Source organism: Anabrus simplex, chromosome 3 (genome assembly GCF_040414725.1).
Source record: "Anabrus simplex isolate iqAnaSimp1 chromosome 3, ASM4041472v1, whole genome shotgun sequence".
Taxonomy (NCBI): domain Eukaryota; kingdom Metazoa; phylum Arthropoda; class Insecta; order Orthoptera; family Tettigoniidae; genus Anabrus; species Anabrus simplex.
This window is the reverse complement of record NC_090267.1, coordinates 5,547,738-5,573,694: the sequence shown is the minus strand read 5'-3', so window position 1 is coordinate 5,573,694 and position 25,957 is coordinate 5,547,738. Positions and strand designations below refer to the sequence as shown.

The following is a 25,957-nucleotide window of genomic DNA, read 5'->3' as shown; positions in this document are numbered from 1 at the left end:
GATGATAAATAAACTCAATTGTCATAAAGCAGCAGGAATAGATGAAATTACACCTGAAATGGTGAAGTATAGTGGGAAGGCAGGGTTGAAATGGCTTCATAGAGTAGTAAAATTAGCATGGAGTATTGGTAAGGTACCTTCAGATTGGACAAAAGCAGTAACTGCACCTATCTATAAGCAAGGGAACAGGAAAGATTGCACCAACTATCGAGACCACAGAGAGGCTGTCAGGATCAGATTTTCAGTATGCGCCAGGTAATTGAAAAATGCTACGAGAGGAATAGGCAGTTGTGTTTATGTTTCGTAGATCTAGAGAAAGCATATGACAGGGTACCGAGGGAAAAGATGTTCACTATACTGGGGGACTAAGGAATTAAAGGTAGATTATTAATCAAGCAAAGGCATTTATGTTGACAATTGGGCTTGAGTGGGAATTGATGGTAAGAATGAGTTCTTGGTTCAGGGTACTTACAGGGGTTAGACAAGGCTGTAATCTTTCACCTTTGTTGTTCATAGTTTACATGGATCATCTGCTGAAAGGTATAAAATGGCAGGGAGGGATTCAGTTAGGTGGAAATGTAGTAAGCAGTTTGGTCTATGCTGACGACTTGGTCTTTATGGCAGATTGTGCCGAAAGCCTGCAGTCTAATATCTTGGAACTTGAATGTAGGTGCAATGAGTATGGTATGAAAATTAGCCTCTGGAAGACTAAATTGATGTCAGTCGGTAAGGAATTCAACAGAATTGAATGTCAGATTGGTGATACTAAGCTAGAACAGGTCGATAATTTCAAGTATTTAGGTTGTGTGTTCTCCCAGGATGGTAATATAGTATAGTAAGTGAGATTGAATCAAGGTGTCATAAAGCTAATGCAGTGAGCTCGCAGTTGCGATCAACATTATTCTGCAAAAAGGAAGTCAGCTCCAAGACAAAACTATCTTTATATCGGTCTGTTTTCAGACCAACTTTGCTTTACGGGAGCGAAAGCTGGGTGTACTCAGGATATCTTATTCATAAGTTAGAAGTAACAGACATGAAAGTAGCAAGAATGATTGCTGGTACAAACAGGTGGGAACAATGGCAGGATGGTACTCAGAATGAGGAGATGAAGGCTAATTTATGAATGAACTCGATGGATGAAGCTGTACGCATAAACCAGCTTCGGTGGTGGGGTCATGTGAGGCGAATGGAGGAGGATAGGTTACTCAGGAGAATAATGGAGTCTGTTATGGAGGGTAAGAGAAGTAGAGGTAGACCAAGATGACAATGGTTAGACTCGGTTTGTAACGATTTAATGATAAGAGGTATAGATCTAAATGAGGCCACAACACTAGTTGCAAATCGAGGATTGTGCGACGTTTAGTAAATTCACAGAGGCAGCAGACCGAACGCTGAAAGGCATAACAGTCTTTAATGATGATGTATGTATGTAATTCTTATGTCATCACTAATATCCCGCCAGTCTGATAGAAAATAAAGATCTTCCTCGTTAGCACTTTCTCCCGAACCATCACTATGCAAATCATCACTTGTTTCATTGTCCAAATTTACTTAACGGTCTGAATTAGAATCAGCCACCAGAAGATTGAAGATTTCTTCACTGTCATTACTAATGTTGTTCTGCGTGCTCCTAGCTGCTGAGTGCAGCCTGCTATTGGCCAGACAGCTGACAGGAATGTTGGCAGGCAGGCGGGTGAAAGATAACAAATGAACATTGGCGGCAATGTTTCCAAACAATGCTTAGTACATAGTCAATACACAACTACACATCTTTGTATTATTAAATGCGCCTTTATTGAAGAAGCAGTTGGAAACTATAGCAGGAAAGTTCCAAGTCGACAAAAGTCGATTACCGCTACAAATGCTATAGGGAAGTAAGTCGACAAAAGTCGTCTTCCGCAGCGAAAGAGTTAAAAAACAATCCCCGTGGCATTAGAGCCCTGTCAGGTTTTGCTGCACCAAGCAACTCCTGCCCAGTCTGAATGCCTGCAGCTTAAGACATGTTGTCAGGACCACAATTCCTGCTGGTCATTCTTCTTGGCCTTTTAGACTAGAAATGCTATCTCTCCATCAGTATGCTTCGTAATGTAGCCTGAGTGGACCACTAACTAGTACCCCTGACTTGTATGGGAATTGAACCCAGGGCTTCTGGCTGTGGGGTGTACTCACTACCCCTAGACCTCAGAGCTAGCACAGAGTTCTTAGCATCTGAACAAAAGTTTTCTCGGTCACTGTTGATAAAGCCTTCAGATTCTTTGGTCAAAGGAAATTCGAACAACTTCTCTGTCTCATATAACTATGTCATGACACTTGTTGAATCATTCCCAATATTTTGTATTTTTATGTTTGAAGAATAAATTAATTTTCCTGTGTGCAAGTATGACATTTATTTTTTATTTTGCTTAATTCTATTTACCTCTTCACCCTGCATTTTATATGTACTTTTGATATATCTTACAGCCTTTTGCTGATGTTAAGGATGAAATCTCCGTGGAAGACCACACAGATGGTCAGCTGGAGCCGTGTTTCAAAGAAGACAACAAGTGAGTACAGTTTATGCCCTCCACTAGATCCCTCAGTAGACAAGTGGTTGAGTAACATTGTGGGTTAAAATCTTGCTCAAGTTCATCTGCATCATTCTTGAATTCAGTCACCTTCCTCTGAATCTCAAACAAGCTACTTGGTTAATACCATTTCATTGTTTCCAATATCTGTAATTATTTGTGAATTTAATGGGACTCCTCTGCTTGCTGGGCTGAGTGGCTCAGATGGATGAGGTGCAGGCCTCTGACCCCAACTTGGCAGGTTTGATCCTGGATCAGTCCGATGGTATTTGAAGGTGCTCAATTACATCAGCCTTGTGTAGGTAGGTTTACTGGCACATAAAAGAACTCCTGCGGAATAAAATTCCGGCACTTTGGCGTCTCTGAAAACCATAAAAGGACTTTGTGGGATGTAGAGCCAATAACATCATTTATTATTAGAGTTGTCTGGGTCCTGAATTTTCCTTGGAATGCATCTTTTAACGTCCCTTTGTCATCCGTAGTGTATTTCATGTCCTTTAGCAGAGTTTCTGCTGAGCATAGGAACTGCAATCTGACTACTGTTCTGCAGTGATGGATCATGGCATTATTTGAAATGCTCTTCGTGGCAGTTTATGGGCTACTGTACATCTTTCTATGAGGGAGTTGCGTTCCCTAACATAGGGTGAACTGTCAGCTTCTGTTATGCACTCCATACCTTTCCACTCCGGCTGAAAGTGCTCATAGTGAACTAGTGTACATTTTCTCCACTACTCACCTCTCTGCACTACTAGGATGCCGGTCGGTCAGCACCGCTAGCAGACACATGCAGGATTTTCCTACTTGGCTGCTTTGCATTTAGAACTTGAACATGATCAAAAACCATTCAGGTACTTGTGAAGCTTGGTTTTTCAGAAAGACGAGTACAGTATATCATTTTTATGGGTAAGTTCAACCTTTCTGCATGCCTTTTGTCCGAAGAGATGAGGCATTTGAGAGCAGGTCACAATGCAACTTCACTCTGTTACAGTTTCACATGTGCTAGCAAATTTGAGCTTTGTAACGTCAACAATTATGTTTAGTACCCACTTTAATACGTACTTCAGTTGGATTGTGCAGCTTATCAGAAATGTCCCTCTTGTAAATTATGTCCATCAAAGGGGAGCTAATTTTTTTTTTTTTTTCCGGCCAACTGTCAGGGGAACTTGCAGTTGATTTCCTCCTGTACTTGCAGCATAACAGAAACTCCGATATGTTATTGTTGCCAGTTCTGTTGTTATATATCCAAGAAATAGAAATGCTTACTGGGAGATTGACGAAGTTGTTTAGGTTACACTTGATATTTTCTGCAATTGAACATTTGACCCCCTGAGCCTATATCTTTTCATAAGGAGCTATTCATAATGCTATACCTACTGAATATCACAGCTCTGCAATTCAACATGTCATTGCTTCCAGATATGCTTCTCAGCTTGCTGACGAAATGCTCTACGGGGTCACTATTAAATGATCTTGTAAACATGAAATAGAATCCTGATGAGAGAAGGTACATAATACACCAATCTCTCATTGCTTATGTTGAATACGTGCATCTTTTCTGGCTTTAATCGCTGTAAAATAGTGCTACTTACATCATGGATTTCAAACCATTTCTTTATCATTTTTAGCACCACTGCTTTGGAAAGCACATCCTTGAAACTGGATGTTGTTGTCCTTCAGATATTGAAGAGCAGTATGAAAGTATATCCTTGACCTGTTTCACATTCATTTCCCTGAAATTGATGTGTGCCACATGCTTTCTAGTTAAGAAAGGAACTGGTTTAATCACTTCTTTGGGCTACATGATGTGTACATTTTTGATTAGGGCTCCCACTAATTTATTCTTTCTCAGTGTACATGCTTTTTCGTAAAAGTTACGTCCAGACATTTTTAAGAATGTGACACTGGTCGAAGTCTAGGAGTAGAGGTCGGTCTTGATTGGTAGGGTGAAGAATCTGAGACTTCAGTATTCCTCCATTTTGTAGTTGTTTCATCATATTCACATTTGTCTTGAGGTTATCTGTAACCAATCTTAGAATTACACAACCAATAATTTAAACCTGTTTGAATACTGACAGTAACAGATTGTACAGTTCAATTAGGCAACCTCTACATAAGGGAATAGTTGATGGGTAGTTTATAAGAGGTTGACTTACCGGTCGAAAGAAGGCATCAGTAATGACAGAACACACATTTTTGGCCTCATTCATTCCTTCAATTTCTAAAAGAAGTCTCTTGGACGAGATTTGTCGCTGCTGCTGGAATGATGTGTTTCCTAGGTAACGACTCAATATTCCCCTTGAAGGCGAGTTGGATAAATAATGTTGTGCATACGCATAGCCTTTAAGAGAAATAAATTGCAATTTAATGCACTATTTTATGCAGTTTTTCTCACCAACAATGTGACAGCTTGTTGTAATTTAAAATTTTGGTCAAGTATTAATAAGATCTTAGAGTGTTCATGATCGCGCTCATTGGCTTCTGTTATTGTTTTTCAATTGTTGAACTCACCCATCTCTGCTTTCTTTACTTCCAAATCCAGTATTCGGGAGATAGTAGGTCTGAACCCCACTGTCGGCAGCCCTGAAAATAGTTTTCTGTGGTTTCCCATTTTCACACCAGGCAAATGCTGGGGCTGTACCTTAATTAAGGCCATGGTGGCTTCCTTCCCACTCCTAGCCCTTTCCTGTCCCATCATCACTGTAAGACCTATCTGTGTCAGTGTGATGTAAAACAACTAGCAAAAAAGAAAAAAGGACAATAGGTCTTCTCTCCAACAAGTGAGTAACCTGGATTTTGTAACAGCGCTAATTGAACTAGCATTTTTCCTCGACTCCACATTTCTGAAGACACAGTTATCAGTAACTGCAAATGGAGAACATTTCGCGTGCAACTTAAGTCAAATACTAACGCCTACAACAGGATTAAGTTTTCTGCTACACTTCAACGTAACGCCAACGCCATTAGTCGCGTGATGAGAGATGTTCTCACTCAGCGTGCACGGACACATACGAACCTTTGTCCCAACTTGGCGGGGGGATGTTTGCCCTTTAAATGTGAGTCGCTTTACTCACGACAATTATAAACTCAGCTAGAAGGGAGAGCACGTCACCACCGTTTCATCACTGTGAATTAATATCACAATAAATATAATTTCAGAGAAAACCTCATAGAGCGACCACTCGTGGTTACACCAATGATTACAACTGTAATGGGCATAACATGATATTGTACAATCTCGTTAGTATACCACAGAGCATTAAGTCAGTCTCTGATTATGTGAAGTTCCGTTTGGCCATCAATTGTGATGCCACCCCACACCATGACTGAGCCGCAGCCAGTTCTGTCCATTTCCTTGACTTCATTATAACATTCAAATAGATTACAGTATACACATATACGTCCGTCGCATCCTGCTGGACAAAATCGGAACTCGTCTTTAAACAATACGTTTTGCCACTGATGCAGTTGCCAGTCTTAATCGAGGGATCTGATGAGGACTTCCTGATCGTAAACCTGCCTTTCCGAGACTGTTGCATATTGTTTGGTCACTGACACTGCAACCACCTGCTACTCTTAGATCATTTTGTAGGTCGAGGGCAGTCATTGACTGCCAGCAGAGAGAACAACTCACAGGGTGTGAGTCCTCACTGGCAGATGTTTTTAGTTTTCTCCTTTGTCCTGCCCTTTGGGTGTATGTACCTATTTCAGGAAACTCTTTCCGAACACCCCAACAACTGGCGAAGCCACATGAAGCTCTGTGGACACAGCATGAATGGCGAACTTTCCTGCAGTACACTTTGTGTCTCATTCAGATATCCCATTTTGTCTGATGAAACTTACACTAATAGTATAGTGTGTGTTTGCCATACGATAAATAAGTAGTACGGAGACATATTTTTATGACAGAGTCAGACATTGCTCGTCAGGTTTTACTCTGAGGTATAGTACGATACATTTGACTACAGCCATTTAGACATAGCTCGGGAATGAAATGCTGAGAATTTCTCTAATTGGTAATAATATCAGAGCAATAAAAGCAACAGTGTATAATATAATCCTGACCTATTCACATGGTACATGCAATCAAATTCATGTCCCTCTAATTTTATAGCAGTGTATTATTGAACAACGCTTGCTTTTTCCAGAATTTTTCCGATATCAGCGTTAAATTTTCCACTAGGTTTCTTCGGCAGAACCGCTCACTCACTGTGGAGAAATATGTAGATTTATACCTTGTCCGAGAGTATGCTTGCACGACGAGCTCACTTCATTGTTCGTTTGGATACCCATTCTTTGGTTATCTGCCTGTCACAAAGTTATCTTGTAATATGACATGATACAATTCGGTACCTATATTGAGTTTGCTTATGTAGTTGATATTTTATTTTTGTACTCAAATATATACTATGTATTCTTGTGTGGAGTACGCTGGAGTATTGACCAGAGGTGTAGTCGATACATGTGATAGCAGATGCAAGATATTGTAAACAGCCGGTGAGGTGGTTTGCAGTTTGCCACCTCACAATATATGCAATCACCGCCGTTTGTCTAATTCTCAGGAACGGCCGATGGATCGTAAAGAATACAGTACTACTGTTTCTGTTATGTCTTTCAATATTAGACAAATATCTGGTAACAGAGATAGGCCGCACCTAAGCTGTACATGTGGAAAATCTTTTAGAATGAAGAAAATTCTAAAAAGACACATGTTAGCACACAATAGACCCCTCTCCACTGTTGTGATGAATGTGGCCGGAAGTTATCAAAAAAAAATGTGATCTTCTGGAAAAAGCAAGCGTTGTTCAATAATACACTGCTATAAAATTAGAGGGACATGAATTTGATTGTGTGTACCATGTGAATAGGTAAGGATTATATTATACACTGTTGCTTTTATTGCTCTGATATTATTACCAAGTAGAGAAATTCTCTGCATTTCATACCCAAGCTACGTCTAAATGGCTGTAGTCAAATGTATCGTACTATGTCTCAGAGTGGAAACTGACGAGCAATGTCTCACTCTGTCATAAAAATATGTCTCCGTACTATTTATTTAGCGTATGGCAAACACACACTATACTATTAGTGTAAGTTTCATCAGACAAAATGGGATACTTGACTCATGCCAGGGTTCCCCCAAACTTTTGTAACATATGGTGGAAACTATTTCACAGGAAGCAGACACTTCATAGACACAACGCCACCCACACGGAAGATGGCCCACTTTCCGCTGAGGTACGTGATGAAGAAACCTCCGGTGAAAATATGATCATTCCACCCGGAGAATATCCGCATTGTTGCGACCAATGTGGAAAATCTTTTCGCAGAAGGCGTGATTTTGATACACATAAGCTCATACATACGGGAGAATGTCCGTATTGTTGTGACGTATGTGGAAAAACGTTTTGTTGGAAGGGGAAACTTAAAAGACACATGTTCACTCACACAGATGATGGACCGCATCGGTGTGAGGCTTGTGGTGAAAGGTTTCGTGATAAATATGATCTTGGTGTACATATGAATATTCATACCGGTGAAAACCCGCACTCCTGTGCTGAGTGTGGAAGAACGTTTCGTGAAAAGTGTTTCCTGAATAGACACATGCTCATCCACACCGGTGAACGCCCCTACCGCTGTGACATATGTCCGAAAACGTTTGGTAGAAAAAGCAATCTTAGTAGACATATGGTTACACACGCAGACGCAGATGATCGCCCATATTGTTGTGACGTATGTGGTAAAAAGTTTTGTCGTAACCATGATCTTCGTGCACATATACATATTCACACCGGAGAATTCCCGCACCAATGTAAAGAATGTAGTAAAAACTTTAGGGAAAAAAGTGGTCTTAATAGACATATGCGTTCTCATACCCAAGAACGACAGAACTGTTGTAAAATATGTGGGAAAATATTTCGTAGGAAAAGCGATCTTGCTAGACACATGCTTATTCATGGAGATGTTCGCCCGCATTCCTGTAGGGTATGTGGTAAAAGGTTTCGCGTGAAGTATAATCTTAGTGCTCACATGCTTATTCACAGTGCAGAAAGTCCTACACTCTTGTAACTAACATGCTACAAAGATTCGTGAAAAAAATGTGTTCTTAATACCCATATGTACACTCACATTTGAGAGCACTACACTCTTGTAACTAACATGCTACAAAGATTCGTGAAAAATGGTGTTCTTAATACCCATATGTACACTCACATTTGAGAGCACTACACTCTTGTAACTAACATGCTACAAAGATTCGTGAAAAAAGGTGTTCTTAATACCCATATGTACACTCACATTTGAGAACGCTGGCCTGGTGACATATAAGTTAAGAGGTTTGTGGTAAGACCTTTTCTACTTCACTTGTGCTCATTCACACCGGAGTATACCTGTGCTGTTGTAATGAATGTGGTGAAAACTTTCGTCGTTAGTCTGTTCTTAATAGACATTTGCTCGTTACACACACCGGACAGCACCAGTAGTGTTCCAACGTTAGCGGCATAAGGCTTCGTTGAAGGGCTGTTATGTTCGGCACGTACTCACAGATACTGATAATGTTCTATCGAATGCATTGAATGGTTTCGTTAAATCAGAAAGTATAGTAAACACCTGCTCACTCACTCTCGTGAGCCATGTAATGAGTGTTGTGGTGAGTTATCTTTGAATTCTTATCTCAACAAGGACATAATCGCTCACCCGGCAGAAATGTTACACAATTTAAATAAATAAGTAAAGTAAATTCGTGTCCTCATCCCGAGGTGATGCAGCTCTTTTCAGGCACACCCCCATTGGAGGTGAGCTGCATGTACCATTTCAACCACATACCAGCCCTCCTGCCAATTTTAAATTCCTGGCAGTACCGGGAATCGAATCCGGGCCCCCGAGGACGGCAGCTAATAACACAAACCGTTACGCTACGGAGGCGGACATTTAAATAAATGAAAAATATTTATACATTTATTTGAGCCTGTTTCATAATGGGAAATGTTTTTAGCTACGGCCTCCATCGTAACATTCTGTTAATGTAACAGGGTGGCTTCACTGTATTAAATCCTGCAATTCAGATGTGACTAGACATAATTTCATATACATATTAGTCGTGTGCTCGATGGTTTGTGAAGATTACCAATGTCCTTATTTGAAAACTGGTAAAAAGGGAAATTATTTGAACTTAACTTCCATGGCACTTGGTCTACAAGCCTTTTCGACAGCATAGCGTGTGTGTACCTTTCTACAACCAAAATTGCGTTAACATGAACTATCGTTGATCGGGGAGAAAATTCACGAACTAGTATTTAACATATGAAGAAAGTCTCTATTCCAAAAAATTTAATAAATTCTGTGATTAATGAATGTACGCTGTACTCTAATTTGCTATGAACCTAGTTCCTTAAATATTTTGTTTCCCATTCAGTAATTGGTAAATTATCCATCATTAACTTACCAGTTAAATTTTATATTTTGTATCTGACACTGTAAAATTACGTTCTATCCAGTTTTCATACCATTCAGTTATTACCTGCTCGCACTTATATTAAATATTTTCCTTTGGTCTCTGATGTTTTATTAATTTATCGCCCATGTTGATTTAACCCATTCCTTTCTTCTTGTTCTTCTTTGTCGTTTGGGCCTAGTGAAGACCACGGGGCTCATATCTACTATTCGGTGAAGTTGTTGCTTTTTCTTTTTCCAATATTCCTTCATTTGCTGACTATGAACCAGCTTTCTGTCCACTTAGTTCCTGTAGTCTTCTTCCTTGGGAAAACTCCCTGTTGGATGGCTTGATGGAACAGTAGTCGGTGGTGAGTTTGTCCCAGTGAGATACCTAGTTGTTCCATATCCGATTTAACTGACGTGATCCTTTTGTTCTTAGAAGCCCTGCCGCTTCCTCTTACTGTGAATATGTTCGTGAAGCTTTCAGAATCCAGATGGCCAGGTGTGCATGAAAGTTCGGGCGCCTTTTCCTTCTGGACGTGACGATGTTCTGGTGTTCATACAGTTCATCGTTATGGTTGATTCTATAAATGCTTCCTCCCACTCTGTTTGGTCCTAATATCATTCTCAGGAATTTCCTCCCTTTTAACCTCAGCTTTCTGAGCGGGCCCTTCCTGGCCATTGCAAGGCGCTCAGAAGCATACAGAACAGATGGTTTGACGACCGAGCTGTGTCTGCGTTTGAGGTTCTTAGAGAGGCACGTACATGAATAGATACTACGACAGGAGTGATAAGTCCTTTCAAACCTTGTACATCTGGCATCTATGACTAGGTTCTCGCTCTGATTCGCAGAGATCCATTCACCCCAGTACTTAACTGCAGATACTATTCGTATGGTATTGTCTGTGGGAGGAATTGTAGAAGGGCTTCCTTTGATAGTGGTCATAAATTCAGCCTTCTAGATGCTGATATTCAAACCATTCTTAACCGATACACGATAAAGACTCTGTAAGTTTTAAGTAGCCTCCTCTGTATTCTTCGCCAGTAGAATGAGGTCATCGGCAAAGGCTGGGCATGCGACAATGAGGTCTCTTGTACCCTAGTTTCAGTCCAGCTCCCGGCCGTTCTCCATTTCCTAATGTTATTTTCCAGGACACAGTTGAAGAGAATTCAGAAGTGACCATCACCCCTTCTAACTCCTGTTCTGTTTGGAAAACTTTCAGATATTTCACCTCTGAACCTGACCTTGGATGCCGTGTTCCTCAGAGTGGCTTGAGCTAATCGTAGGGTCTTCCCATTCCAGACCAAGTTCCCCTTGTATGGAGAAAAGAGTGTTTTTGTCCACAGAGTCATAAGCTTTCTGAAAATCTACTAAGACTACCACCCAGGGATGTCCACCTCGGCTTTTGTAGTCTTAAGATTGTGTATCTGTTCTGCACAAGATTTAGTCTTGCGGAAAGCAGTTTCGTGTTCACCTAATTGTGAGTCTAGCTGTGTGGTGACCCTATTGAGCAGGGCTACAGAGAGGATCTTGTAGGTAATTTGTAACAAGGAAATACCTCTATAATTGTTGAGGTCTGTCTTACTTCCCTTCTTGCCGAGGGGATGAGTCCCAGCAGACGTCCATCCTTTGGATAGGAACTCTGTTGTCCATATGTCCTCGATGATTTGAGAGATGCTGATCATCTGCTTGTTTCCAGATCTCGGCAAGTATGCCGTCTTAACCTGAAGCCTTGTTCTTGAGACCACCGATTATGTCGATTATTTCTTCCCTCGTAGGTGGTTGAGAATCAGGGTTCCTGTAGGAAGGCTCATGGGAAATAAGCCTTTCTATAGGTTCCTCTGCGTTTAGTAGGTTCTTGAAATAATCTGTAAGCGTTTTGGTGCAGTCTTTATTGTTCAGCTGCAGTTTTCCATCTGGCCCGTGGAGGATGGGTGTAGGAGCTGTTTGCTGGTTCGTTTCCTTCTTAAGACCTTTGTACGGGTTTCATGAGTTGTTTCTTTCAAAATTATTTTCAACCTGATGAATTAGGCTCCTGAAGTAATTTCTCGTGGTTCTGCGGATGGTGTTAGGTGTAGCTTTTCTTTGCATGAGGAAGGCTTCATAATTTGCTTAAGTTTTATATTGGTTCCAACTAGTCCGCCATGGGTTCTTGCCTTTGGTTGATGAGGCAGGGTAGTTTCCTGCATGGCATCCAGCATGGCCTTTTGTAAGGCAGGCCACCATTCATTCTCTGTATTCTTCTTGAGGGTATCCTGAAAAACACAATCCCCATCACGCAGTCGCAGAATGTTGAACCTGGGTATATTAAGACTGCTTTGGATATTTGGCGTGTTCCTAAAGGGTTGCGTATTAATCTTCACAAGTGAAAGGTAGTGATCAGAGTCTATGTTGGCTCCTCGTTATACCTTGATGTTCTGTATGTACATATGATGTTTTCGTGCTATAGTAACATAGTCTAACTGAAATTCACCAAGCATAGGGTTTGGACTGTTAGAGGTTTTGGCCTTTCTAGGTAGACGTGTGAGGGCTGTTGTTTTTAGGACCAAGTCATACTTGTCACAGAGTTCAGTGAGACGTTCTCCATTTCTATTTGTTCTCTTATGGGCTGGATAATGGCCTACTATATTTCGGCATTTCCACTCCTTACCGACTTGTGCATTAAAGTTTCTTGAGTATGATGGAATGGTGGGGAGGGATCTTATCCAAAGTTTCTTCTAAGATGCCCCAGCATTGTTCTACGAATTCCAGGTTTGTCCGGTTTGTGTCATTTGTGGGTGCGTGGCCATTAACGGTTGTGTATGATGTATCACGAGGCCTGAAGGATAACGAGGAGCTCCTTCTGTTAGGTGAAGTGAACTGTAAAATATTGTCAACCACCTTGATGTGTACCGTAAACCCAGTACGAAATTGTGGGACTGTCTTGATAACTCTCTCACCAAGTTTGCCCTTGGAGATTCTGTACACTCCGGAATCTATTGTATCCTCGTCGGTAAACCGAGTTTCTTGTAATGCTGCTACCTAAACATTGTGCTTTCCAGCACGTCAAGCATTTGTTTGAGCTTACCTACATTCAGTAGGGAATTGATATTTATTGTAGCAAAGTAGTCAATATTTCACTTTGGTTGGAGTTTAACAGAATTACATAGAACTGGGAAGAATGAAGGTGCAGGTTCCCAGAATTCGCTGACCTGCTTGCCCCAGACTGTGTGGGGATGAATGTTTACCACCGGGGTACATTTCTGAATATTCGTTATCTCCATGTTTCGAGTATTACGAGAGTCGTAATGGTGGTTACTTGAAAGGTAACGGGTTTTAACTGTCAATGTTGTAAGCCTTGAAGCCACCAGCACTGATGGGCTCACCGACACAGTTTCCCATTTCATTATTTTTATTTTATTATCTTCAATTTATCCCTCAGAGCATTTTAATTCAACTGAAGTGTGTGTTGAAGCGAGGCTTAAGTGCATTTTTAGGTTATGTGAATATTTTACTCTGGCATGTGTATGGTGTAAGTTTCTTCTTGGCCCTTTTTTATTGTGGTCTTGGCACCATTGTTGGTGTAACGGCTTCTTGTTTCTGGGTGCTGTACTTACTTGGAGTGCCTATTCTGTGCCCTATTACTTATTTCCTGTCCGTGTCGATTGCGGATTAGAATTCCCTCACGTTGAAGACGAATAAAAGGGAAGCCGCATCGCCCCCTGGATAAGGAATCCCCCTACACTTGCCAACGACTGTAGGAGGGCGGATATGCAGGTGAATGTGCAAGGCAATATTTTGTCCTTGGGGTGGGAAACCGTTCATAAACGTGGAATAACCTCTTGGTCATCATCATGAGGACGTACAAAGCAAGAAGATATTACTATCTTAAGGATTTCCCATATATGGTAGCAGTGCAGAGTCCTGCTCATGGAATTTAGAAGGGAGTGGGAACAACAGCGAGTTCATCTCGCAAAATACTCTCTATTGGCACATGGAATGTTAAATTGAGAAGATTGAAGGAACTATAGTATTCATTGATGGAGAATATATTACATATCGTAGGTGTACGTGAGACTAGACAGGCCGGCAGTCGTGACTTCAGATCTGAGGACTTTAGAAATATTCGTAGTGGCAACAATAAAACCTGTAATATTGGAGTGGCAATCGTATATACAGGTAAGTGGCTCCACAATATTGAGAACACTTGATCATATTAATGGCATAAGTAAAAGGCAGAACAGTAGCCTATTTGCCCACTACCAACAGTAGGGATGATGTAGAAGTGGTGTTCCCTTTACCTGGTCTTGGGTTCCATCCTCACTACCCACTCCTATGCAAAGGCGATGAGCGCGCTCAGTTCTTTATAATTGTAGTAATTAAACGAGGAGGTGTAGTGGAGGGCTGCATAAGATCTCTGAAATTCGTTTAAAACCAAACACTTTTGAATTTATAAACTAAAACATGGTACAAAAACAAACATTTTAGAGTCGAAACAGTGACAACAAAATTTAACGGGGTCAAAGCTCATGTCAGAACAACTAGGCCATGTGCGACTGATAAATATTATCATCTAGGTCTAATTGCCCGTTAATTCCTGATGCAAAGACACAAAATTTGAAAATCATAAAAATTATCTTCAAATCGCTGAAATTACTGTAAATGCCTCTCTCAATTACGTGTTACCAACGACTTCATAACTGTCCTTTCATTACCCCTAACCAATATGATGTTCGAATTTATACCTACAGGTCTATCAGATGTTATGTATTAAAATGTTTGACGGCTTGCGTATGGTTTTTGGAGGGCCGGATCTTGATATCGCTCTGAGTAGCATGAATAATTCCGGGTAGATTTGAGGCATAAGGACGCATTAATGGTAATACAATTCATTAAGGCTGAGTGGGATTCCGCTACTGATGAAAAAACTCTCCTAAAACATATGTACTACAGTGACTCCAAAAATCGGACCGTCGCAAGAAGTACGCTATAGTCATCAATCAAACCAAGAACAGTTCAGTCGAATGAGTCCACAACGAAACAGAGCAGCACACGTACTTAAGTGCCACGTGAATATAAATCAATCATTATTCCTGGAAATAAAATACAAAATAATACTGTGGATTTTGCCGCTTTCGGAATACAGCGGCTCTGGCTTGGAATGACGACCATCCGGTTCGGAATTGATTATCTAGAGACCATTGTGATCTAAATAAATTAGGCAATTTGTTGGGGAAGAATCTATCAGCTGAATTAGCGAGCTCCTGTTCACAGCTGTGATGATGTAATTTAACACATAAATGTCACTTGGGACCGAGCAGCCAAGATCTGGGACCCTAGAACACATTTCTCCTTCTTGTTTCCTTTGGTCTACTCAGCACTTCAGTCAGCCATGTCAAGGGCAAAGGGGGAAAAAACAATAAACATTCTGAAGGGGGAGACATTCCGTCTTCCAATGTCCAGCCATCTCCGGCAAGCCTCGTTTTCTACTTGGCTTCTATGCAAACACAATTCCTTCTAAATCGGACCCCAGGCCCACCCCCAGCAATTAGCGAGGGTCATCACTACAGCGCTCTATGTCTGGGTTTGAATTTCCCGAAGTTCCTCCATGTGGTTTTTATCTGCTTCTGCCTTGATAGATCGTTACTTCCAGGATTACACACCGACACTCTGAATTGCTCGGCCCACAGGAGTCTCGAACCATGGTTCAGGTAGATCATCTTCACTTTCTATACGTTTCACCTGCCTGCTTCCTCCCCCCTGTACTTTATTACTGGTACTCATTATTGCATGCAGCCATTCGCTTCCCGAGGGCGAGTTACGTAATACTGCGCAGAAGATTGGTCCGATTCTCGCGTTGCTTTACGACATTCAGCACTTTAATTCACCAGTTCCGCGTTCCTATGCCCGCGGTACTGTACAGTTACAAAGTTCCCTCAGCGTATGTTATGAATCAGTCACCACTGATCCGCATTTAGGGCAGTCGCCCAAGCGTCGGAGTACCTGGTCTTATTCAGGCTTGACTGAGCAAGCAGAGAGCACGGATATGAGGAATGGGGAGCAACTTGCAACAACATAGGGTTGCGATAGGGAGTAGGCAGAGCAGATGGATGAGTAATGAGCTAAAGATGAAGAATGTGAAAGAGGGTGTATTGGCAGCGGTGCTGGTGGCAGTGTTGCTAACATTACGGGGAGTGGAGATGAATCCAGTCCAGGCCCTGTGGGCTCACTTGAGTGGGAAGAAATTGAGGCAATGAAGGAGATGGTGACAAACAGAGCACGTAAGGGAGTTGATAAAGGAGCAGTCTAAGGATATAAAGCAGTGTATCTAAGAGCTAAAGGTGAAGGTTGTCATTAATAAAGAAGAGGAAGAATATCAAAAACCTGGAAGAAGAGCTGGTAAAGGTGAAGAGGGAAGGAGCTAATGGTGATCAGAAAGAAGAAAGAAGAATATTTTTAATTATGGAGTGTAAGAAGGTGCAGGAGAAAATAAAACACAGATCTAGTATACAAGTTGGTGGATGTGGTGCAAAATGATTACCTTTAGTGAGGTGGATATAGGCGATGTGTATAGAATAGAGAGAAGGGCAATAGGCCCATTGAAGTGTCGTTATTATCCACACTGATGGCGGGTATTGTACTAAGGAACGCTGGAAACTTAAAAGGAATGAAGTATGGTTTAACAGCTATATGGATAGTGAAGCAGGTAAATAATTTAAAATTTTAAGGAAACGTTGATGGGCAGCTAGGCAGTAAGGCCTTAGGGCATGTATTAGAGGTCAGCAGCTTGTAGTTAGGAACGGAAGATGGTCACGTGTGTGGTCGGTGAACAAGCCACGGGAAATGGATTGCAAACATCAGCAGGTTGGCGACCAGTCGGCAAGTGTAAAATGAAAGGAAGGTCCAGACAAGCGCAGATTGTGATCACGGAGCAGTGACGAAGTGAGAGAAATCTAGTGCACAGAGCAGGAATGGGGGGGGGACGCACGCAAGCGGAGCAGTGCAAGGAGAAGACGAGAGGCACTGGGTAGGGGAAGAAGCCTAAGAACTGCGGAGTAAGAAAAATAAAGGGAAGGACGCTAAAGAGAGTTGTAAGATAGCCAGAAAAGCGGATACGGGAGCCGAAAGAGAAGGAGCGAGGGTAACAAGAAGTAAATCGACCAATGTAACAGAAGGAAGCAAGCATACGGGAGGGGACGAATAGGGGAATAAAGAACTATTTTGGAAGATAGGTTTTGTAAATATTGAAGGGGTGATAAGCAAATTGGGTAACAGGGAGATGGTAAAATTACTGGAGAGTTTTGATATTGTGGCCCTTTAGCAGGCATGGTTGTTAGTAGTAGGGACGAGTCTATTGTGGAAGGGGTTTGGGGAAAGGAACATGATGAAAAGAAAACAGGGGTGGAGGGGAAGAAATCCTGGTTGAATAACATTATTAATAAGGGAAGAAATGTGCGATTTGATAGAAGTAATAGAAAATGAGATGAGGAGGTGATTTGGATTAGGTTGAAGTTGGCTTGGAGAGGCAAGAGAGGTATGCCTGGCTGTTTGATACAACCCCCCTAGAGGCTCGGCATATGCGAATGAGAGTTTTTCGATGACCTGATAGATGAAATTATCGGGAGCATTGAGAAGTTTGAAGGAGATGAGATGATGATGATGGGAGACTGGAATGCAAGAAGAGAGGAACAATTTTTGTGAGCTAAGGAGGGAGTACAAGGGATAAATAATAGATAAGTTATGGAAGAAGGAACAAACAGAAGCAATTAACAGAGAGTGTAAAAACAAGCAAGGAGGAGAGGTATGGGAGAGAATAAACAAAGTTAACAGGGGGAGAAGAGTTGTGTAAAACCCAACATTCACTATGAAGTGTGGGTAGAATATTTTAGCAAACTTTTAGGACGGAAGGAAGATAGAGGCGCTAAGGTGATCGGAAGTGAGATAGTAGGGAGTTATGACCTGGACAAAGAAATATCAGGGGAAGAGGTGTTGGAACTGTTAGGCAAAGCAAGAAATATGACAGCAGGTGTGGAAATGGAATAACAAAGGTATTTTGAAAAGAAGCAGCAAAAAAATAGCCTGATAAGGGAGAGTATAGTGAAGTTATTTAACAATGTGTTCGAAGGTGCCAAATGTCCGAAGGAGTGGCAAAAAGGTATCATATGCACTAGTTATAAAACGAAAGGTGTAAGGAATAATCCTAGTAACTATGGGGCATAACTTTATTAGACGCATCGAGTAAGGCATATTAGCGAACATGTTGAGGAACTGGGCGGAAGGGTTTTCCATACTACGGTTTACCAGAGTGGTTTCGGGATCGGGCGGAGGGCGAGGGATAATATAATGAAAATTAAGACAATAATTGATAAATATATGAGGAAGGAAGGAAGGAAGGAAGGAAAAATGTATATATAGCAGCGGTGGAATTTGAAAAGGCATTTGATACTGTGAATAAGAGGGCCCTGCTTGAGAGATTTCGTAGAGTGGGAATTCCAAAAACGTGAGACGCGCGATTGAGGCTATATATGAGGAAGTGTATTTTAGTATTAGAATGCAGGAAGGGGTTGTAAGTGGTTTAATTGAAACAAATGTAGGTTTAAAACAATTAAATTATCTCCAATTCTATTTTGAATACTCTTAAATGACATATTATATGGGCGTAGGGAAGAAAACTGGGCTTGTCCTGTTTTAGAACAAGAAATCCCTGGCTTGATATTTGCAGATGACGTCTTATTGTTGACACTGACACGAGGGGGTTTACAAAAAGTATAAATGAAGTGTCGAATTATGCCAGTAAATGGTCGCTGAGAATAAATAGTAATAAGACAAAGAAAAAGTAGGAAGAGGAAGATAAAGAAGAAATGGGCGATAAATGGAGAGGTAATAGAGGAGACTGATAAACTACAGTATTTGGGTGTTTGTATAAGCAGGAATGATGAATGGTCCTATCAAATAAAAAACAAATTGGAGGAGGTTAACAGCCCTTTCAGGTATAACATCATGGATAATAAATTACCAGGTATCGATTCTAATATACGGAGAATGTTTAAAGCAGTGGTATTAAGTAAGGTGTTCTATGGTGTAGAAGTATGTGCAGTTGAAAAGGAACTTAATACACTAAATTAGATAGTCAGCAGATTTAGTAAAATTGTGATGGGTCTTCCAAATTGCACGGCCAATGTAGCAGCTAGAATTATGTGTAATAAGTACATTGAGGTGGATATTACGGAGGGAGTGTCGAGTTATTGGAGAAGATTAAACACGGGTAGGAGTGGCCTACTCCTGCAGACGGCTTACCAGCACGAAATACGAGCATGTATGAGGATTAGTGGATAGATAAGGTTAAAAGCATTATTGATAGGTTGGGTTTAGGAAACTATTGGGAATGAGAAAGGAGGAATGAAGTGTGTTGGAGGAATACTATTAACGATGTTCAAGCGCATCAGTGGAAGCTGACTGCAGGAGAAGAGCGGCCCTAACCATGTTTAATAGAAATAATCGAGTAGTTAATATACGATTAAGAAATGTGAATCCATTAGAGAGGAGAGGACTCATTTGGTGGATGACGGGTATATTTATATGAAAAGGGATGGACAAGGATGAAAGACAATTCGATATGCAGTATATTGTGCGGTGAAAGAAAGGAAGATTTTCAATTTTTAATAGTATGCACGGGAATTCGATTGGAGAAAGTGAAGTACATGAGTGAGGAAAATTAAAAGTCATGAACCAGCCGGGTAATAACAGAAGATCATAGAATGGGTAGTGAAAGAGGCGATAAAACCAGGTACTACAAGTAAATTTCTAGATACCGTCAGAAAAGGTTGTATATAGATGTTAAAGGAAGTGGAGGATGTAGAAATAAGGACGATGTATGACGTACATTCTGGTTGTTGTAAGTAGAAAGTAAAGATGGTGAGCTATGCAGATCAGCAGCAGAGGCAAGAGAGTATGTCAGATTGGGTGTCCTAGGCCAGTGCTCAGCTGCCTGACTCAACGTATTAGGCGTTCGGTCAGGTGGTGAGCAGTTGGTAATCTGTGGGAGGGATTGAAAGAAGAGTGGGGCCTGAGTAAGCTCAAGACGGTCACGTACGGAAGAATGACTGCAAGGATTGAATAACAGCAGATGGCCGAGGTGGCAGGAGGGAACAGCCAAGCTGACACACGCCTACAGTGATTAGACATTGTAGTTAACCTTTCATTTGATCTTTTATCACATTTCTTATCTGCATATTCTCGAAACAGAACAATTTGGTTGTCAAACTGTACAGATGTGGAGAAAATAAAGGTTTATGTATGTATCTACCTAGTTTTTGTTAAATAATTGCAAAGAATTCAGAAATTTATTGAACTTATCAATTGTAAAATTATTCCAATCCATAATCGTTCTCTTGATTCCCAACTTTATCGTCATCTCCCCCACTTTTGAAAATACCACTCAACTAATGTCATTCCACGCCGTCTCTCCAATGACAGCTCGGAACATACCACTTTGTCGAGAAGCTCGTCTCCTTTCTCCGTAGACTTCCCAGCCTACACTTTGCAACACTCTCGTTTGTCAGAGATCTTCCACAATAAATCGAACTGCTTTTCCTTGGATTCATCCAGTTTGCAAATCACGTAATCGTGGTGAGGGTCCCATAAATTGGAACAATACTCTAGTTTGAATCTTATCAAATAAGTTATGCCCTTATCTCTGATTCCACTTCTTGAATCATATAATTTACCTATAAGAAAACCTAAGCGTCTAATAATACTGCCTTGACGAATTCCCCTCTTTATGATTACAGGTTGAGATAAAGCTTCACCTACTCCAATTCTCTGAGTTCAATTTTCTAGAAATATAGCCACCCATTCAGTCAGTCTTTTATCTAGTCCAATTGCAGTCAATTTTGCCAGTAGTCTACCCTGTCGAATGGGTTGGATAAGTCAATCGCGACGCAGAATCTACGATACCTGCTATACCTTGCTGAAATTCTGCAAGAAGAGCTTCAGTGGAATAACATTTCCTATACCCAAACTGAATTCTGTCGAACCAGTCATTAATTTAACAAACAACTTTAATGTCAGAAATTGTTTTCACAAAGCTTACGTGTATCACATGTCAATTGGACTGGCCTGTAATTTTCACCTTTATGTCTACCCCCGTTTCCTTTATAGACAGGGGCTACTACAGCAACTGACCATTCATTTGGTATAGCTCCTTCATGCAAACAATAATCAAATAAGTACTTCAGATATGGTACTATATCCCTACCTATTGTCTTTCGTATATTCCCGGAAATCTTATCAATCCCCGGTGCTTTTCTAGTTTTCAGCTTTTCTATCTTTTTGTAAATGTCTTTGTTATCATAGGTAAAATTCATTACTTCGTTAGTACTAGTCACCTCTTTTATCTGGTTACAGTGAAAATAGTCCTCCACAGCTGTACTTCAAGTAAATCGAATAGTTAGATAAACTAGTATTGCAGATAGTTAGCTGTGCAAAATCATCTTGCCTATGAACATAAACTCTAACTTGTTATCATGAAATATAGTTTCACTATTATTCCTTAAACGCAAGATACAAACACCCATTAGTTACGTCACTGTGACGTAATTGGCATTACCGTTTATGTCCTATATTAATTGCATTCTCCTCTGTTTACACTTAGAGATTGACCTTACCTAACAACCATGTGCTGTTGTGACAGATTTCAGCAAACGTGGTCAAGCAACTTTAGAGCATTTTGTTACATTCAGATAATTTATCAAGGTCATTTCAATCGTATGACGTAGTTTCCTAGTTATATTTTTTCGGTGTAGTGAATTACTTGAGATCTTTCATTAGATAGAGAAGAATGTAGCAATTTTTAACGACGGCCACAGTGCTATACGCCCTAATTACTAAATTAAACACAGTCTTGCCTAAGCCACGGACGAGTGAGGTCGCATTGAGTGGAGGGTCCCGGGAGTGGGAGGTGTGGGTGAAAGTGCCGAGTGCAGGAAGGTTGTGGAGAAGTGTGCCGACAATGATTAGTGTAGAGCAGTACAGGGCGGCAGTAGGAACATGGCAGGGGGGGTCGAGCTGAACCCAGGCCCGACCTCTTGTAGAAATGAGGAAAGAGAAAATATGGACGCATTCAAAAGAGCCCTAAAAGAGGTGGTGGAAGAAGTTGGCCCTTTTGAGCAAATTAAAAATATGATTAAAGAACAAACCAGGGAGTTTGGAAAAATGGAGGTATGGTTAAAGAAAAAACGGAAGATATAACAGCACAAGTGGGACATAACACCGAAGAAGTTGTAACATTAAGGGAAAAAATAGGACGATTAGAAGAGGAGAACTTGAAGCTGAAAGTAGAAGTGGAAGCCAATACTCTATATCAAAGAAAGAAGTGCTTATTTATATATGGTGTACCTGAGGAGTTGAGAGAAGACAAAGTACTTACAACTTATAAAGTAGTGGACTTAATACAGGGGAAATTGAAACTTAATTTTAGTGAATTAGATATAGACGATGTGCAGAGGGTGGGAAAAATTAGGGGCAACAGGCCTATCAAACTAGAACTGTTTTCTACGTTGATGGCTGATACTGTGATAAGAAATGCGAGTAATGTGCAGAGAGAGAAAATATGGATCAAGAGAGACGTGTGATGGGAGGCTATTGGGAACGAGAAAATACTTAGAACACACAAGATTCGTGCAATAAATCAAGGGTTGAGAGCGACTGTTAAAGGGCAAGAACGAGTAGTAGCAGGCAGAAATTGGAAGAGAATCTGGACTGTAAATAGATTGATTGACTTAGATAGGAGGATAAAAGAAGAAGAAGAAGAAAAAGTGGGTAGTGCAACGAAAGGTGGGGAAGTGAGGAGAGATATCAGTAACAGTGTGCAGTGTGTGCCAAGTGAAAATGTGATCATAAACAGTGAAGAAGCCCAAGTTCAGGAAGAGATGACAAGTGAAAAGGTGACCATAAGAAGCGAAGAAGAAAGGCAGGGGAGTGAAAGCAGTGAAGTAAGGGCAGGGCAGAGTAAAAAGGTGACGTCTGAGGCAACCGTGGGGTGTCTCAATCTGAGTTGGGAAAGAGGCAAGGGCAGAAAATTTACGGAGATGATGAGAGCTGGAGTTGGAGGCAAAGGTACACAACAGAGTGAAGATAGTGAGGAGTTGACGGCTAAGAGAGGTGGTAGAGAAGCAGGAAGGTATAGAAATCTGACTGGCATGTGGGGTACAGGTAGAAATGAGAGGGGTGTAGTCACTAGAGGTAAAAAACAATACTTTAGTAAGTAGTGAAGATAGAGATTGTTAGATGTAAGAATGTAGTGTAGAGTAGAGGTGTTATTAGGTAAATATGTGGAGGCAATAGTATTTGTGTGTGGTATGAGATTGAGAGGTGGTATATGAAGCGAGGTGTTGGTATAGAATGGTAGTTGCAATAGTTTTTGGTATGATGTTTATTTAATGCTAAATAAGTGAGTGTTGAGAGGGAGCAGAGTTTTGGATGGTGGAGGTTGAAGTGTGGTGTTGATGAAAAGATGGTATATGAGTGTTTGGTATTTTGAGTGTTATATGTATTGAATGGTAGTTGGTATAAACAATAATAAAGTGAGTAAGTAATTAAGGGCATGATTGTCGAAGAAGTAAGAGATGGAGGTGGTGTTTGTGGAGTTGGAAGTTATGATGGTATTTATTTGTGAACGCTGAAATGCGGTGATGGAAAACTGGTATGTAAGTTATGATGTGTTGTAGAGTTGAAATGTGGTGTTGGAGAAGTGGTGGTGTAAGATGGTGGATGGCAGAAGGTGAGTGTAATGGTCGAAGAAGTAGAGGTGGTATATGGGGTGGAGTTGGTCTTATATTGCTGAAATGTGATGTTGGAAGTTATTGAGGGCTTGGTATTTTTGATTATGTGTTATGATTAAGTTAGGAGGTGTTATATTGTTGAAATGTGGTATTGAAGAAGTGGTGATATAATATGGTGGATGGCAGAAGGTGAGTGTTATTGTCGAAGAAGTAGAGGTGATTTATGTTGAAATGTGGATTTGGTGAAGTATGGAGAAGTGGTGGTGTATTCATGAGTAAATTGTAAGTGAAGACGGTTTGGTATTTAATCTGATTATTATATATTCCTGGATTTTTTTATGGAGAGGTGGTATATGAGGTGGGCTGGTGCTATATTGCTGAAATGTGGTCTTGGAAAGGGCGGAGATGTATAAGTTATTGAGGCTTATTGCTGAAATGTGGTATTGGAGAAGTGGTGGTATAAGATAGTTGAAATGTGGTGATGGAGAACTGATATGTAGAGATATTGAGGGCTTGGTATTTATGATTAAGTTATGATGTGTCATATTACTGAAATGAGCTGATGGAGAGGTGGTGATGAATGTTTGGAGTTGTAGAGGTGATTTTATTATCTATTGAAATGAAATGTGGTGTTGGTGTATGAGTGTTGGGTTTTTGTAAATGAAGATGGTTTGGTATTGAGATGGTTTTATTAATTGCTGAAATTTTTGGAGTTGGGAGGTGGTATTATTGCCTTTGTGTTTGGTATGAGTGCTGAAATTTTTGGAGTTGGAGGGGGGATTGTATTAAGTGGTGTCATTTTGTAAATTTTGGTTTGGTGGCGTGTGTTGTATTATTTCTCTATACCTTTTCGGTATAGTAGGTGGATTTTGTAAGAGTGAATGCGGGTGGGTAAATGTAGTGTATGGTGGATTGGAATGCAATTGCGGAATGTTGGTTATTATGGTTTGGACAGTGAGTAAGCTAGAGAACAATGAAGATGACGTATGTGCTGAATGCACAAGGACACGTAATGAGTGATGGTTGCGATAGCAAATTTAATGCTGAGCGTGGCTTGGGTTTTAAATGAGATCAAGCATGAGTAAATAAGGATATGGGACCAGCAATGAGGAATTGGGTCAAGAAAAGTGGTATTTTATATTTTTATGTGAAAAGGCTAACGGTTCCTCGAGGGAATCAATCGTAGGCCAGTTGGTTTTTAAGTTATTATTTTCTTTTGTGTTACGATTATTTTATTTATTGTTGTGAACGTGGGGCTTAGGTTGGATTATTTTATTGTGAACATGTATTTGGGGCTGAACGCCTGTTATGTTCATAAATAAATAAATAGATAGATTTGCATTTCCTATCCTATACTAAATTAAAGGATTCAATCTCCATTCCAACAATTTACAAATATTCAGTTGAACTGTCACCGAAGTGTCACATGAAAACACAAATTATCGCACTCTATTTACAGTTTGAGATTCACGCACCTTCCTACTAACATAGTATCAATTGGTCCTTCTCACTAAATGTACATAGGCTCATGTCTCAGTCGTATTTTTCATTATTATTAATGTCATATTAAATCTCAATCTACTTATCATCAACAATACGTTTACCAATTATACACGTCAAATAAAAGCACAATTTTAATCTCGAATCCTCCAATGGTAATTACACATACCATTCACATATCAGTTTACCTTTTACACATACCATTCACATATCAGTTTACCTTTAACGACGTTTCTACTGTCGGAAATCAAACTGTACATTATTTAATTCACCAAATAATATTCCTCTCACAGTTGAATCAGTGTTCAAACTTGCCTTATTTCAAATCATCATTGCTATTCTCCTTGCAACTACAACATTTATCTTGTGGTCCCCTTCTCATTTGACGAGCACATTATCCACTGGACAGTAATGACTTTCACCTGTAATTCTCTCCTTTATCGTTATCCCGGCTCAACACTTCAAGCCGCTATTTCATTATATTCTCATAGGATTTTAACTCCGATTCAGCGGCATAATTATAAGAATTATTCATGTCGCTTCCTATTTATTCCTCAAAGGCGATTATCATCGTATGTGATTCGCGTTGCGGCTTTCTCTGCCTCTTATTAACAAATTCGCTTATTAATTATACCTGCGAAATCATATTTACTTCATACGCCTGCTGCCAGTCTTTCAAATCTGACCCTTCGATAAGTTTA

General features: G+C 40.5%; 1 protein-coding gene across 4 annotated transcripts in view; it reads left to right on the top strand.

Moving 5' to 3' along the window:
* LOC136866911 (zinc finger protein 431) overlaps positions 1 to 25,957 on the top strand; it is a 282,813-nt gene that overhangs the window by 66,884 nt on the left and 189,972 nt on the right. For 3 of the 4 annotated variants that reach the window (XM_068226901.1, XM_068226902.1, XM_068226900.1), the window contains exons 4-5: positions 2,461 to 2,543; positions 7,739 to 10,102. In XM_068226901.1, the coding sequence (XP_068083002.1) occupies positions 2,461 to 2,543; positions 7,739 to 8,630 (975 nt within the window). In that variant the 3' untranslated portion in view covers positions 8,631 to 10,102. Of the gene's footprint in view, positions 1 to 2,460; positions 2,544 to 7,738; positions 10,103 to 25,957 lie in introns of those variants that run through there. The other variant, XM_068226903.1, reaches the window with a different exon arrangement.